We start from the raw sequence: 16,189 nt of genomic DNA, 5'->3' as shown, positions 1-16,189 counted from the left end.
GAATCTAATATACAAGTTTCACTTTTTCATGATATTCTAATTTTATGACCAGCACCTGTATAGTGTACACAATCATTATAAAAAAAAAATGAATGAATGAATGAAAAATAAAAAAAAATGTTTCAGATTGCAAAAGCAAGCTTTCTTTCTTAACAATATGCACCCATTTACAATACGACCAGGACTTCACAGTAAAGAGTGCATTTAGTTGTGAAGGTCTTGTAGCATCTTTACAGCCATCTTGGTTTATGTGTGAATAATTTTGGGGGAGTGTTCCACATGACATTTTACAATCTAGTATAACCTTGCTTTGTCATAAAACAGGTGCAGGGGTACTCATGATCGTTTTTTTCCTGCCCGTTTGCACCACATGATTTTAATGGTGTGAAAATTGTATAATATTGTCCCTGTGTTTGGGATTATTGGCATGTGAAGATAGAATAAGAAGTCAGACATATGGAAAAGTCAACAAACCAAGGGTTGTAACTTATTTTGCTAGTGTGTAAATAAATAATTAAATAAGTAAAATGAGGTCTTTGAAGGATCAGCATAATAGCTGTAGACTGCATATTTCCTTATGCAAATTCTAAATACTTGTTTGGATATTTATATTCGGCATCATAGAAAATTCTTACCTTGAAGGAATAAAAGCAATATTCTGTTACAGAATCTCTTATTGCATAACTAATATGAATGTGAAGGGATTAAGCCATGTTTATTAGGAGGTATCCTTTCACCCCTGTGATGCATGTGTATTTCACATGAAACTCAATTTGGTTCTGCTGGGAGCCACAGGCTTTAGCCTCATAATGTCAGTGTAATGTATAATTTCCCTGTCTACCATGCTCTTTTTTTACCCATGAAATTTGTCATGAAAGAGTCATATTTATATTACAATGTAGAAAAAAGGAGTAACATCACAGGTATGCATTTAGACTTATTTTAGGGTGTTTTCACACCTGGCGCGTTGTTTCGGAACCTGGCGCGTTTGCCCCCTTAGCTCGGATCGTTTGGGCATATGTGAACACGGCAATCGCGCTCGGATCCGCGCCAAAACAATTGGTCCGAGACTGCCTGAACGAGGTGGTCTCGGCTCGATCGAAAACTAACTCTGGAGCGGTTCGGTTGTAGTGAGAAAGCAATCCGATCCAACGGACCAATGAACCAGGCTATATCACACTGTATAATGGGTAATTACGTAAGTTCCGTGAAAAGCAGTGGGTGAGCCCGTCTTCGCCATTCAAAATCATTTTATAATGCAGTCTAATGCTCTTCGTATAGGTGCATTTTAACAATGTTTTGCCGAAGCTTGTTTCTCCTGCTCAAATTTATAAATTGATAAATATATTGACAGCTACCAAAAAACAACAATAAGCCCTCAAAGCTGTTGTCGTTCCATCCTGACGTGTGTGTGTGTGTGTGTGTGTGTGAGAGAGAGTTTGTCTGCGTCCCAATGTGCATACTATCCATCCTAAATTCTATGTGATTATAGTAATTTTCAATACTATTTAGGGCAGATAGGGTGGATAGTATGCACATTGGGACGCAGGCTTTGGGCGTTTCTCAATATGCGTACTTGTCTGTACTTGTGTTCTTGTGGACTTGTGAAACGTCATCAGTCGCTGCCCAAGAACTGTTCCAATTCAAAGTTCACATCTAGCCAAGTCCAGTTCAAATCCCCGGATGTGTTCTTGATCCGCCCCTTTTACCGAGGATGCATCGAGAGGTGACTTGTGCGGACTTGATACGGGCCATAACCCAGAATTCAGTTCGTCCTCCTGTCCTCGAGAGTTCGTTCTTCTGAGTCGAACTTGGCAAGTCCAAACTCGAAAGGACGGAAGTCCAGACTCTGCGAACTTGGTATTGAGAAACGGCCTACGTTTGCCTCTCTTTCCAAATTAATCATTAATTGTCATTCCAGCTCCGTGGAACTCTGACCAATGAGAGGACAGTTTATTCACACGTGACTTGTATTAACAATTTTGGTCCTTTAGAAACTTTGCCGTGTGAAAGCAAACTGCACCAAGAATAATAAGCAACATTGTAATCATTTTAATCCCTGTTTCGGAACAAAGCAATTGATCTACAGGTGTGAAAACACCCTAGTCTGTGGAAATTGTGGGTGAACGTCATTTTCTCTAAAAAGTATTTCCTCAGAGCAAAAATGTAATGTAAAACAAAATGTAATTTGAGCTCTATTTAAAGAGCATGCTACTTACAAATCAAGAGCATTCTTTGACAGGAGCTGGGTCATGCCACAGTAATTATCGTCATAGATTTGTCATTAAAAAAAAAGATGTTAAAGCTAGAACTGTACAAAATGTCATTTATCCCCCATAAAGGTTATGACAGGAGTGTTTTCATGTCTTTGTCTTCTGACTTTGATCATTTATTTCTAGATATAGGTCTATGTCATTTAATTTCTTGTTTTCTTATAGTTAGATGAATTACAAATGCAAAGCCTGACATTTAAAACTATGCTATGAAGTTGCTGTATTTATAAATAGGGACCAAATGTCTGAGAGCACTAGGGAAAATGTTTCAATTTTGCAATTGTATCCTTTTTATTGGAAATGTTATTATCATCATAATTTTGAAAAAGTGAAAAAGCGAACATGAACTTCTCCCGAAGCTGATGACCCTCAGCATTTTTTGAGAATTCAAAGAGCATCTTGTGCTTCAGTGGAAGCAAGAACGTCTGTCTTTTTGTACAAAGTCACATGTTCAGTGCCACTAAATTGAGAATTGAATTGAGAATGCATTTTAAATTTAAGTTCCTAAATATGAAATTAATTTGAATTTAGTTATCGGAGATAATATAGAATTGCAGTTCAAATCTGAAAGTACAATTCTAATGAATGGAAATGAAAAGAGTGCATATAACTCGAAGTTGTAAGCAAAGTTAAATTTGAACAGTTTTCAAAATGGATGGATGGATGAATGAAATGTAAAATCTATATTTAGTTTATATATTTAATCACATTTTAAATCTAATTATGTTTTGTTGATCGGGATGGAAGAACACTTAATTTCACTGAATGCGTTATCTGTGTTGAATTTCTTATAATCTGCAATTCAGTGAATTATTCTTCTTTTAATTCCAATTAAATTAAAATTCTATCTAATCAGTTAAAAGGGACAATTGTTTTTCAATTCTGAATTTTGCACAACTCTACTTAGATTGTCAATGTGGTCTCAAGAGTTTGGATCCCAGTGTGTGTCTCTTTCTAAAATACTTAGCAAATAATTAGCATTTCTGCATAACACGATGTGTCAGAATAAATAATTCTATGGTTTAACTCCATAGAACATTTGCATTTGGTTTAAGGCAAAAGAGCAGTGCTGCAAAAATAAAACTATCTTTTCTTTGTCACTTTCAGTTACACTCAAACTCAGACAAAGGCGATGGCTCCGTCCAATATCTACTCTCCGGAGAAGGTGCCGGTACCATATTCACAATCAACGAGTTAACGGGCGATATTCATGCAAAGAAAAGCCTGGACAGAGAAAAGAAGAGCCATTATGTCCTCCATGCTCGGGCTGTAGACCGCTTCACCAACAAAGCTGTGGAGCCCGAGTCGGAATTCATCATCAAGGTCCAGGATGTGAATGACAACGCCCCCACATTCCCAGATGGCCCCTTTTCAGGCTCCGTGCCTGAGATGGCAGACATCGGTGAGCCAACAGTCAGGACCTCCAGGCTCTGGGGGGGGGGTGTCTGGGGCTGTGCTCGGGGAACAGAGGAACCTTTTGTCAGTAGTGCATAGGTTTTATTAGCTGGCTCATCAGTTTCAGACTGCAGAGTCCCATTGCAGATCTGAGCCTTTCTGGCCTGACTCGAGCTCATCTCAAGCTGCTGGTTGGTTGTGGTGGATTTATAGAGGGATTTATTAAAGCTATTGTTTCTTATATAGAGCCTCTCAAGAGTATGCTATGTATCGTCTGTTGTAGGAAAAGTGATTTCAGGAGTAATGTCAAAATCGAACCAGTATCTCACATAAAATCCTCACACATGGGGTGCAAATATTTTGAAGTGTTTCCAAACAAATGTAGCATTCGATAAACAAAAACCAGCTGTGTTTACCTCTTTTTACACCCGTAACTCAATTTGAAATGTCAATGTTTTATAGATCCGTGCTATCCACACTAATACATGAGTAATCCACATTCAGAGCTTGCAGTCTGCATAAATGGCAGTGCACATCAACCCTGCAGTAAATGGACTGTCAGGAAAGTGCTAATTGTCCGCAGAGTTCTTCCTTCCTATCCGAATCAATTGGCTGGACTCAAGCCAAAGAGCTGTGAAATTATCATTCCTCACAACCTGTCGGCACAATGTTCCCCTCTGGGCACAGCTAGGGTAAGGGCAGGGTTTATTTCTCACTTCTGGCCTTGAATCGCTCTCTTTCACCACTTTTATTTGCTCTCATGCTCTCAATGAGACTTTTAAAAACATTTAGAGTCTTTAAAACTAGTTGACTCTTTAAAAATTTAACAAACAGAACACAATTATCTGTATATGTATTTGTACCTGTTGACAAAATGATCTGTACAGTATTCTGATGTGTTATAGTTTACATATAGCAAATATGGGTGGTTTAATTTATAAACTAGTCAACATTTGAGTGGATCAAAACCTTTCATAAAAGTTGTCCTAAAACCTAAAGCCAAAATGTGTTCTTGTCACAACTTTCATTAACTTTTTGATCCACTTCAAATGTTGATTACTGTATTATAATAAAAGCAATATTAATAATGTTAATTATTTATTTTTATATACTCTGCTCAAATGTTTTGGTAAGTAAGAAATTGTAATGTTTTTTATGTTTTATATATATATATATATATTAAGCTCCAAATCATTATTCAAATTCTTAATTTTTAACAGTTGTGTTGCTTGATATTTTTGTGGAGACTGTGATAAATTTTTCAAAAATAAAAAAAATATGTAGGATCTAGAATATACATTTTATTAAATATATCAGATAAATAATAAATAAAAGTAGATGATTAAGCTTCAAACCACACTGTGCACATTTTCAATCATACATTTTTCACTTTAATTATATTCACTTCACAGGCATGCCATTGCATTATAATTTTATATATATTCATTAGAAATATTGCTTTGTTTTATGTAAAATAATTAGATTTTTTTTTTTTGCCCATCGTTCATTGGAATTTATTATCCTCAAGTCATTATTTGTACCCTTCCGAGTAAGACATTCTGCTTCGTGTACAGAACAAACACCAGCAGTGAGCTGGTGAGCTCTCTGACTCCACTTTATCAAGCTGTGATGAATTAGTCACTAGCAATACAGATAGAGCCTCATAAGCTGCTTGAGGGCCTCTGGCCTTTCAAGAGAGGCTATTCTAGAGCCTAGTGCCTTCAATCTATTGTGTTTGTGTTCTTTCTTAAACTGCGAATGTGTCTCAGGCTAGGGCAGCGTTATCGCCACCATCCAAGCCCCACACACTTCGTAATAGCATTAGATGCTTTAAGGCTTAGAAGAGAGAGGCTCATGACAGGTAAATTCAACCTGGTACAGGTCAAGGAGGCATGAGATGAATCACTTGAATTAGCAAGCGGCATAAGAGTACTGCCTCTGTCAGAGCATGCTTGTGGCATGCATTAATGAAGATGAATGCAAATCTGAGCATGTGAATAATTTTAACAGTTTAACTTGGACATATTTTTTATGTCCACACAGGAACGTCGGTATTCCAGATCACTGCCACAGATGCCGACGATCCCACCTACGGAAACAGTGCCAAGATCGTCTACAGCATTCTCCAAGGGCAGCCTTTCTTTACCGTCGACCCCAAAACTGGTACGCAAAGACCTCGCTTTCTACAAATAACCTGTTTTATGGACATTTTGAGATGCCTTCGACTGTAGAACTTGTATATTTTCTGATTGTTCCTGTGAGCTTGTGCGAAGTCACCAGCGGGTGAGTCATTCCACAATAATAGGCTGTAGGAAACACAGATAAATTTTCTGCGCTATCCTATGTGGAGAATAATTGATGGGTTCTCACGTAGTTGAGGGCCTTTCATACATGTTGTTTCCACCTTTGAAGGGATGTTGTTTTCCCACCGAAACTGAGGGGAAAAACTTCTCCTGACCAGTACCAAAATGCATCTTTTGTTGCAGGGCCTTCAGTAAAGCATTAAAGGAATATGTATGCTCTTTCAAACGGAGCTCAGAGTCAGGAATCTACATTGAAATTCCAATAAATCATGCGGGAAATGTGGGAAATATCATTCTCAATTGTATCTCAGAAATAAATCAATAAACCTACATTGAAGGCAATGAATATGGATGGTTTTCTTTGGAGACTTGGTACATGGTACACTCAATTACTCGCACAAAGCCCGGGTGGATAAACAAATAATTTTCATAATATTATCAACACATGATTGAAACGTTGAGAGCGCGGCACCGTACGACCCGGACTACACTGTTCTGTGGAGGCTTGAAAACGCCCGAATCGTGGCCTACTTGTTGTGATGTACCGCTCGCCTACAGTGTATATCCTAATTTAATGTCTCCCTTCCTCCCTCATTTTTTCATTCTGTGCTTAGTAGCCATTTGGTTCAATTTCCACAGTGGTGGTGTTTGTTTATGTCAAGTTGAATGTGCCTGGAGGGTGTTTGTCCCAGTTTGAAAGCGCCAACCTGCAGAGTGTTTATTCCATGAAAGAGCCTATTTGGTGCAGGATAAATTTGCTTGGCTTATATGTGTTTGAGTGTGCCAGGGTGGTGTGTGTAGATGCACAAACGTCTTCATCAGCAGTGTGCAAGGTAAAATGGTGAGTAGCCTCTGTTCCAGCTGTTAGTGTGTGCGTGGTTTTTCGGCAAACGCCCTGTCAGCAACAGCATGAGCTGCTGACCCAAGAGACTCAGCTTAGTACCAATAGGTACTTCCATCCCTCAAATATCTGCCACGAAACTGCGCCAATTTACACAGAATTGCTTCATGGGTGCTCCTCTGTGCATTTATTTATTATGTGTAATTGCTCATTCAGTCTCCCTCCCGCTGGGACCTGTGGGATTTTTGCTGTCCTCCACTGAAGCAGCAGATCTCTGCTGGCGGTTTGTCTTTTATTGGTGTCTTTGGTGCTAAAACTATGAGATTGGATGGACTGTAATCCCTCTGTGGTCACTCTTTCAACTCTTTTCTCATCTCTAATTCCCTGAAGGTTTTGATGGGATTAAGTGGCCATATGATAATGTTCACATCAGGGGTTATTATCATAGGGCGCCGGTTTAACATTGCAATCTTACATATCAGTGTTGCTTGCTCATTTTGGCAGGAAGTGCCTATACCCTTAGCACTGAGTGTAGTGTGTGTGCGTGTTTGAATCACTCTCAAATAATCCAATACTCCAGGTCTAGAGAGCCTCTGTTGCTCTTGGAGGGAGATAAAGCATTGACGGAGGCTTGTCTATTCTGCTCTGAGCATCACAGCTATAAAACTTTTCACATTTTGAGTTTATCCGTAGATATACAGTAGGTGGTACTGGGAATTCTACTCTTGAAAGTGTAGTTTACCAAGCTACAAGGTGAAAATTTAATCGGATAGTTCACCCCCAAAATTTTAATTATGCCATTAATTACTCACCTTCAGAATCAGAATCAGAATCAGAATGAGCTTTATTGCCAGGTATGTTTGCACATAAGAGGAATTTGTTTTAGTGACAGTACCGCCACAGTGCGACAGAATGACAGCAACAGGACAGAACACAGATAATATAAAATTTAAATTAAAAATAAAATAAATAATGTACAAATATACAAAAATGGACCTTGTGCCAAATAGCACAAACACAATATACAAAATAGACAATTCGATATGTACAGGTATGTTAGGTGCAAATTTGAAATGTAATAAGTATGTGTGCAAAATAAAAATAAAAAGTATGATAGTGTTGTGTGTTTCATGTTTATTGTTAAGAGTTCAAGTGTTCATGAGATGGATTGCCTGAGGGAAGAAACTGTTCCTGTGTCTGGTCGTTCTGGTGCTCAGAGCTCTGTAGCGTCGACCAGATGGCAACAGTTCAAAGAGGGAGTGTGCTGGGTGTGAGGGGTCCAGAGTGATTTTACCACTCTGCTCACTCTGGATAAGTACAGTTCTTGGAGACTGGGGAGGGTTGTACCAATGATTCGCTCAGCAGTCCGGACTATCCTCTGTAGTCTTCTGAGGTCAGATTTGGTAGCTGAGCTGAACCAGACAGTTATTGAAGTGCAGAGGATGGATTCAATGATGGCAGAGTAGAACTGTTTCAGCAGCTCCTGTGGCAGGTTGAACTTCCTCAGCTGGCGAAGGAAGTCCAACCTCTGCTGGGCCTCTTTCACAATAGAGTCAGTGTGAATGTCCCACTTCAAGTCCTGACAAATTGTGGTGCCCAGGAACCTGAATGACTCCACTGCAGTCACAGTGCTGTTCATGATGGTGAGTGGAGGGAGAGCAGGGGGGTTTCTCCTGAAGTCCACAATCATCTCCACAATTTTGAGCGTGTTGAGCTCCAGGTTGTTAAGACTGCACCAGACAGCCAGGTCCTTAACCTTCTGTCTGTAAGCAGACTTGTCACCGTCTTGAATGAGGCCGATCAGTGTGATGTCGTCTGCAAACTTCAGGAGCTTGACAGAGGGGTCTTTAGATGTGCAGTCATTCGTGTAGAGGGAGAAGAGCAGTGGGGAGAGAACGTAGCCCTGAGGAGCTCCAGTTCTGATGGTGCGGGTGCTGGATGTGTATTTTGCCAGCCTCACTAGCTGCTGCCTGTCTGTCAGGAAGCTGTTGATCCACTGGGCACGGAAAGCTGAGTTAGTTTGGGCAGGAGGAGGTCTGGATTGATAGTGTTAAAGCTGAGCTGAAGTCCACAAACAGGATCCTCACATAAATCCCTGGTCTGTTCAGGTATTGCAATGTGTAATGCAGTCCCATGTTGACTGCATCATCCACAGACCTGTTTGCTCTGGAGGCAAACTGCAGGGGGTCCAGTGATGTCCTTCAAATAAGCCAAACCCAGTTTTTCAAATGACTTCATGACCACAGATGTTAGAGCCACAGGTCTGTAGTCATTAAGTCCTGTAATCTTGGGTTTCTTTGGGATGGGGATTATAGTGGAGGGTTTGAAACATGAGGGGACTTCACAAAACTCCAGTGATCTGTTGAAGATCTGTGTGAAGATGGGGGCCAGCTGGTCAGCACAGGATTTTAGGCAAGCTGGTGTCACACCGTCTGGGCCTGGTGCCTTCCTTCTCTTGTTCTTTTTGAAGACCTGGTGCACGTCATGTTCTCTTATCTGCAGTTCAGGTGTGAGTGAGAGGGGGGTTGCAGGAGGTGTGAATGGTGTTTTTTCAAACCTACAATAGAACTCATTAAGATCGTCTGTCAGTTGTTGATTCTCCACAGTACTGGGGGATGGTGTCTTGTAATTGGTGATGTCTTTCAGACTTTTCCACACTGAAGCCGTGTCACTGGAAGATAATTGGATCCTTAACTTATCGGAATAATTCCTCTTTGCCACTCTGATCTCCTTTTCCAGTGTATATTTGACCTGTTTATACAAGACTCTGTCCCCATTCCTGTAAGCATCTTCTTTGGCCTGACGGAGCTGAGTTCCTTAGTTTTTATAAGTTAGATGAGTCCTGGTAGGAATGCACATATCCTCACAGAAACTGATATATGATGTTACAGTCTCTGTGAGCTCGTCCAGATCATCAGCAGCTGCAAAAATCCCGCTCTGTCTCATTAGTCCATCTCTTTACAGTCCTTAATACAGGTTTAACAGATTTAAGTTTCTGCCTGTAGGTTGGAATAAGATGAACCAAACAGTGATCAGAGAGTCCTAAAGCTGCCCGTGGGACAGAGTGATATGCGTCCTTTATCGCTGTGTAACAGTGATCCAATATAGTGCTGTCTCTGGTGGGACATGTAACATGCTGTCTGTATTTTGGCAGTTCGCAGGAGAGATTTTCTTTATTAAAGTCCCCGAGAATGATTAAAACAGAGTACGGGTGTTGTTGTTCTTTGTCTGTGATCAGATCAGCGAGTTTCTGTAAAGCTGTGCTCACGTGTGCTTGCGGAGGAATGTAGACACTCACGAGAATGAACGAGCAGAACTCCCGTGGCGAATAGAAAGGTTTACAGTTGATGAAAAGCATTTCTAGATCTGAACAGCACATCTTCTTTAACACAGTTACATCTGTACACCACCTCTCATTGATGTAGAAGCATGTCCCGCTGCCGTGCGATTTCCGCGTTGATTGCGCATCACGATCTGCTCTGATCAGCGTGAAATTAGGCAGATGTAAGGCGCTGTCTGGAATGGTGTCGTTCAGCCAGGTTTCCGTGAAACACAGAGTAGCAGAGTTTTAAAAGTCCTTGTTAAACCGGGAAAGCAGAAGGAATTTGTCCGTTTTGTTGGGTAGAGAGCGGGGATTAGCCATATGGACGGCATTCGAAATCCACCCTATCTGAGATTCACGAGCTCGCCGGCTGTTTCATGCTGTTTCAAACCTGTAATATCTATGTTCATCTTTGGAAATTAAGATATTTTTTATATTTGTGATATATTTGCCCAGAAAAGTATAAAGGACATTGGTAAAATCATCAGTGGTTCAACTGTAATGTTATGAAGCTACAAGAATAATTTTTGTGCAAAAAAGAAAGAAAAATGTCAACTTTATTCATACATTTCTTATAATTATATTTATACCCTTATATAAATCTGTTCCAATCATTTGCTCTGGAGATAGGGAAAAGGATGAGGATGAAGGAAATGCTGCAAAGAAGAACATCTTGAGTCTGCCATGTGAACTTGCACATGATATCCAATGGTAAAGTTTACTATGAAATGAGTACCAGCTGACAAAATACTGTACAACCAGGCCCCAGTGCACCAACATGGGCAAAAAAGGGCTGTTTACTTTATATGAGACTGAAAGAACATTCTAGTAGAGCATGCTTGATAATTATACGTTCACTTAATTGTGAAGCCTTTATGTGCAATACAGCATTGTGCTACTGAAAAATGTAGTCAAGTTAGTAGTGTTGCTACTATTAGTTAGTTATTTTCTGCCCCACATTTTTTCATTTTTGTTAGTTTGATTGAAGCATCAGCAAAAGAATACCAGCATCAATACTATTACAGATACTGGAGCACTTTTACATTTATTTAATTTATTATTATTATTATTATTTCCAGTGCTATTTTTAGTGTTCAAATGTATTTATTTATTTTCAGGGTAAAATTATTAGAGGTTGTTCTTTTTATTCTAGTCTAATCTGATTAGTAGAATGTGATATTTGTAGTATAATGTGGTTTAATATAGCATAGTGGAAATTATCTGTTTTTCTTCCTACAATTACAAACACCCAAGCTACTGTTTTCACTCATCCACCTCTATGTAAAGTACAATAACTTGCATCATTGTGTCTAATCCTTTTAGCTGAGAATTACCTCTACCGCACCTTTGTGTAGTAGTTAGTTCGCCCCATTTACCGATGGGTGATGCTTAACCTGCGTGATGTTTTGCACTTTCACTATAAGGTTGACTGTCTGTTGTTCCATAGGAAATCAAACTCTTAGTACAAAGAACAGGCCTTACCAAGTTCTGCATCAGTGTCTGGTCCTGTTTGCTTTATTTACTTTCTGTCTCTGCTTTGTGGCTACTAGCTGAATACTAAGAGCATGTTTAACACGAACATTTTGCTTTTTTTTCCGTTGTGTTGTCTGCTGAAATCCACTGTCCTGGCAGGTGGTATCTGCTCTGAATAGGCTGGGTGCAATCTCTATGACATTCTCTGGGGCTGAACACTGGCGTGTGTTTATTTGTTCTGGCGGATTGAGGTATCTGTTTGCATATTTTTTTCTCACTCCCACTGGTCTTGTCCATTTAAAAAGAGAACATTGCATGTTCGAATATTTAAACTGTCTGTCACTCACTTTCACACATAACATAAAATTGAAATGCTCTGCTAGTCATTCCCTCATAGGTCCTCACTGCTTCTTGCCAGCATTTTGGACTTCTTGTAGGTGCTGTTTGTGCATTTATATTAAGACATTCAGACAGAAATATATATACTGCCCATATATATGTATATACTGTATATATATATATATATTTTTTTTTTTTTCTAGTTATATGTCAGATAAAAACATGGAATGTGTGAAGAGTTCAGATGCAAAAGCCAATAAGTGCCGTCTGAAATGTTCTTCTAAAATGAGCATTTTTATCAGGCGCCTATATTTTTGTTCAGTTGTTTCACTTTAATTGCATAGAAAAGGACCTATACATTGCCATTAGAGTAAAATTACCGAACCTATACACAGGAACCTGATAAAAATATTAATTTTAGATTAAACTTTCAGATGGCACTTAGAAGGTTTTGCATCTGAAACTGTTCATGTAAAGTTACAGAGATGCTAGTCATTTACTGTTTTCTGCTCATCTTCCATCCTTCCTATATAATATTACATTTCTGTATACATTTTTAGGTCTTCTTGGGTTTTCACCAGACAAAAAAAACAAAAAAAAAACACTATATGAAATGAACCTCAGTTATATATCAGCAGATCATCAGGTTACATCATTTTAAAACATCAATAACATAATGTGATATGTCCCACGTTAATAGCTTGGCTTGAAAATGTACACTTTTCTTTGATTTCTGGATGATGGACAACCTTGAGTGTGAAAACATCAAGGCATTTCATATAGTTTTTTATGAAACTGTCAAAAAGTATATATACATTCACTAACAAGTAAATAAAATGTTTCTAGTGCTGTATACTGACAGAGCTTATGCTTTTTTGAAATTATGCTATTGATTTCCAGTGTTTTTAAACAACCCATGTTGGTGCATTGGGGCCTTGGTGTATCATGTCAGTTGGTGCTCATTTCTCAGTAAACATTACCATGGGATCTCATGGTGTAAAGGGGCACAAATACAAGTTCACATGGCAAACGCAAGCTGTTATGCTTTCCAGCCTTTCCTTCATCCCTGTCTTATCCTCTATCTCCTGAGGGAACGTTGGAGCAGATGGCAGCCTTTGCTTTAGAGCTGTGGAGTATGCAGGGATGATCACCAGCATGCTTTGTGCAAGAGTGTGTGTGCACATCTGGAAAGGAAGGTTCATGCTAAGGGCTTAAACTGCATAGGAACAGTACATAAAGGTGAGAGGTCAGTATTCGCCTGCTGGTGTTTTGTCAAGCTCGAAAAGAACCTGTACCAGGTCAGAACAGGGGCAAAGTGGAGGATAAGCACTCTCTGTACGCTCACTGCCTCAATAACTAGGGGTCAAAGATCTGCAAGTGTACATGTGATATTCTGGAGCCGCACCTTTCCTTGGCTCTTATATTGCTGTAAATGCCATCAAATGGCTAGCGGTTTGATTTCAAGCGATGGTTCTCCCAAAAATTCATTATTTACTCACAATCTTATCTTTCGAAAATCCATTTAACGTTCTATCTTCTATGGAAAACAAAAGGAGATGTTAGGCTGAATTGCCAAGCTTTTCTTTTGCATACAGTGAAACTGAATGCTGACCATGGCTATCAAGCAAGATTTTCTGTGAATAATGACTTCATATGAGTCTGGACCTCACACAGAGATATACTGCAATATGGCTTTATAAGACTTAAAATATAGTGCACAAGTTCTGTGGACTGCTTTTATTAATTTTCCTTTTTCCTTTGTAGGAGCTTCACAGCTCTAGTCCTTCATTTTCCATGGACAAAAGTAAATAAAGAATTTGCTTTATGTGAATTGTACAGTAACTTTCAAGAGATGTTCAACCATTTCATGGGAATTTCCATAGGAAATGTTGACAAAAATAAATGTTTTGTCTCCTCAAAGCCAGCTTATAGTTGAATAAACTAGCATTTTGAATATGTGGTACATGCGATACCATTTGCGGTATAGTTATGACTTTGGTCACTTTATTTTAAGGTCCAATTCTTGCTAACGAACCATTAACTATGACTTTTGCTTCAATAAACTCCAATCTTGCTGCTTATTAATAATTTGTAAGGTAGTTGTCAGGTTTAGGCATTGGGCAGGATTAAGAATGTAGAATATGGTCACGAAGAATATGTGCTTTAAAAATGCATGCTAATAAGCAACTAGTTAATAGTGAGAATTGGTCCCTATACTAAGTGTTATCATGACTTTTTCTAATTATATTTTTAAGTCTCTTATGCTCACCAAGGCTAACTTTTGTAACATTATAAATGTCTTTACTGTCACTTTTGTTTAATTATGGCAATATTTATGTTTATCAGGCTTTTGCAGTTCCACTAGGGCTGTAGTCAAGTCCACCTTTGTCGAGTCCAAGACAAGTCCAAGACCAGGACTATCGAGTCCGAGTCAAGACCGAGTCTAAAAAGATTCGAGTCCAAGTCCAAATGAGACAGTCAAAACAGAGAAAGAAAATTAGAATCTTCTTCAAAACCACATACTTGATCATGTATGTGATACGAGAGACAGCATATATTATATTCTAAGATAATAATTTTGCATTATTATTTGTAATTATCTAAAACCATGTGTAGCAACACTGTAGGATCAAATTAGGCTATTTTATTTACTTTAGGTTTAGCAATTTCACTAAAGTCACATAAGCTGAAGTGCAAAGTAACATTTTCAGCATTTTTATTATAGTGTAACAGTCACATTCTGGGCTGCCAATGGAAAATATTACAAATAACAAGCAACATAAGTGTAAAAAAAATCAGCATGTTCCCATTATTGAACTTGTTACTTGTTCTAAAGCAGGGTGTCCAAACTCAGACATAGAAGGCCGGTGTCCTGCAGAGTTTCGCATCTTGTCAACACAAAAGCAGATTCTGTGTGAATGGCACCTAGAGAACATCACACGTGAGCGGTTAAGCATGTGCACCGACATGCGGTTGGATCGTTATTTCATCTTTACTGTTATTGACAAAGTGTCTAATTCTAGCGATTGGTATATTTCTATGCAAAATCGCTATTCCTCGATTTATAAAAAATTAAAATTGTGGCAAAACATTAAATTCAAATTAATCAATAAAATCTGAGAAATCACCCAGCCATAGCCACAGTGTTTGCTTATTTTTTACTTTATTTAAATTTTTGTGCAGTTTATTTATTTTATTTTACATCAAGGTGTATTTTGTGCCTCCAGGCTTTATTCGTTTTGCTCTTATTCGTTCTGTTTCTTATTCATTGGTTCCACAGCCAATGAATAAAAGTCCCATGTTTATTGCAGAAAATTTGTTGTTGTAAGTTATAGATAAGCAATTGATCGGAAATGAAAGTGAAAATAAAATGCGCACGGGCATTTATAAGCTATTTAAAAGTGAAGGAAAGTGAGAGGGAAAACTCCAACGAACTTTGTAAAACCAAACTGTATTGTGCAACTCGCCGACATTGTATCTGTGGCAAAAATAAAAATGATATATGTCTCCGCGCAGCACGCACACTCGGAGCCAGGCATATGATGCAACTGTGCATTTACCAGGCGACCAATGGCAATGCCCATTCAAGATGGAGTTAAACCAATTACATTACTCATTTTCCGAACAAGCGAGCCAGATTAATGGTTCTGTTTTGAAAGAGAAAAAAAACATATATAGCTGGACTCTGTCGAGACCAACTAGAACATTTGGCGAGTCCAATGATCAAGTCCGAGACAAGTCTGAGTCCAAATACCAACGAGTCCAAGACAAGTCCGAGATGATAGAAAAACGTCTCAAGTCCGGACTCGAGTACTACAGCCATAAGTTCCACAACCTTTTATTTTCACTTAATTTGGAGGGTTCAAGACCTATCTAATCTTTGTCTGCTATGGGAATGTGGGGGGTTTTAATATTTGTTCTTGAACACAATAATTTGCAGAAAATGGCAATACCATTTTGGACGTCCAATAATGGGATATGGGTTATGTAGGTCAGCGGGAGCTATATTTATTATTTCTGCCCTCTGGGTCACAGGTGTCATCAGGACAGCTTTGCCGAACATGGACAGAGAAACTAGAGAGATGTACTCCGTCATCATCCAAGCCAAAGACATGGCCGGCTCTGTCGGGGGTCTGTCCGGATCCACGACAGTCAACATCTCACTGACCGACGTCAACGACAATCCACCACGATTCCCTCAAAGTACGAGTCCCTGCTTCTCTCGGTCTCTTTCATCATGGAA

At 39.0% G+C, this 16,189-nt stretch overlaps 1 protein-coding gene across 1 annotated transcript in view; it reads left to right on the top strand.

Moving 5' to 3' along the window:
- Positions 1–16,189, top strand: part of LOC306881451 (cadherin-18-like) — a 54,358-nt gene that overhangs the window by 19,237 nt on the left and 18,932 nt on the right. The window contains exons 3-5 of the mRNA XM_079435559.1: positions 3,381–3,675; positions 5,712–5,831; positions 15,982–16,149. Coding sequence (XP_079291685.1) covers positions 3,381–3,675; positions 5,712–5,831; positions 15,982–16,149 — 583 coding nt within the window. The remainder of the gene's footprint in view (positions 1–3,380; positions 3,676–5,711; positions 5,832–15,981; positions 16,150–16,189) is intronic.

The sequence above is a fragment of the Barbus barbus genome (genome assembly GCF_936440315.1).
Source record: "Barbus barbus genome assembly, chromosome: 15".
Classification (NCBI taxonomy): domain Eukaryota; kingdom Metazoa; phylum Chordata; class Actinopteri; order Cypriniformes; family Cyprinidae; genus Barbus; species Barbus barbus.
Note: the sequence above shows the minus strand (reverse complement) of the source record. Positions and strands in the feature narration are given on the sequence as shown.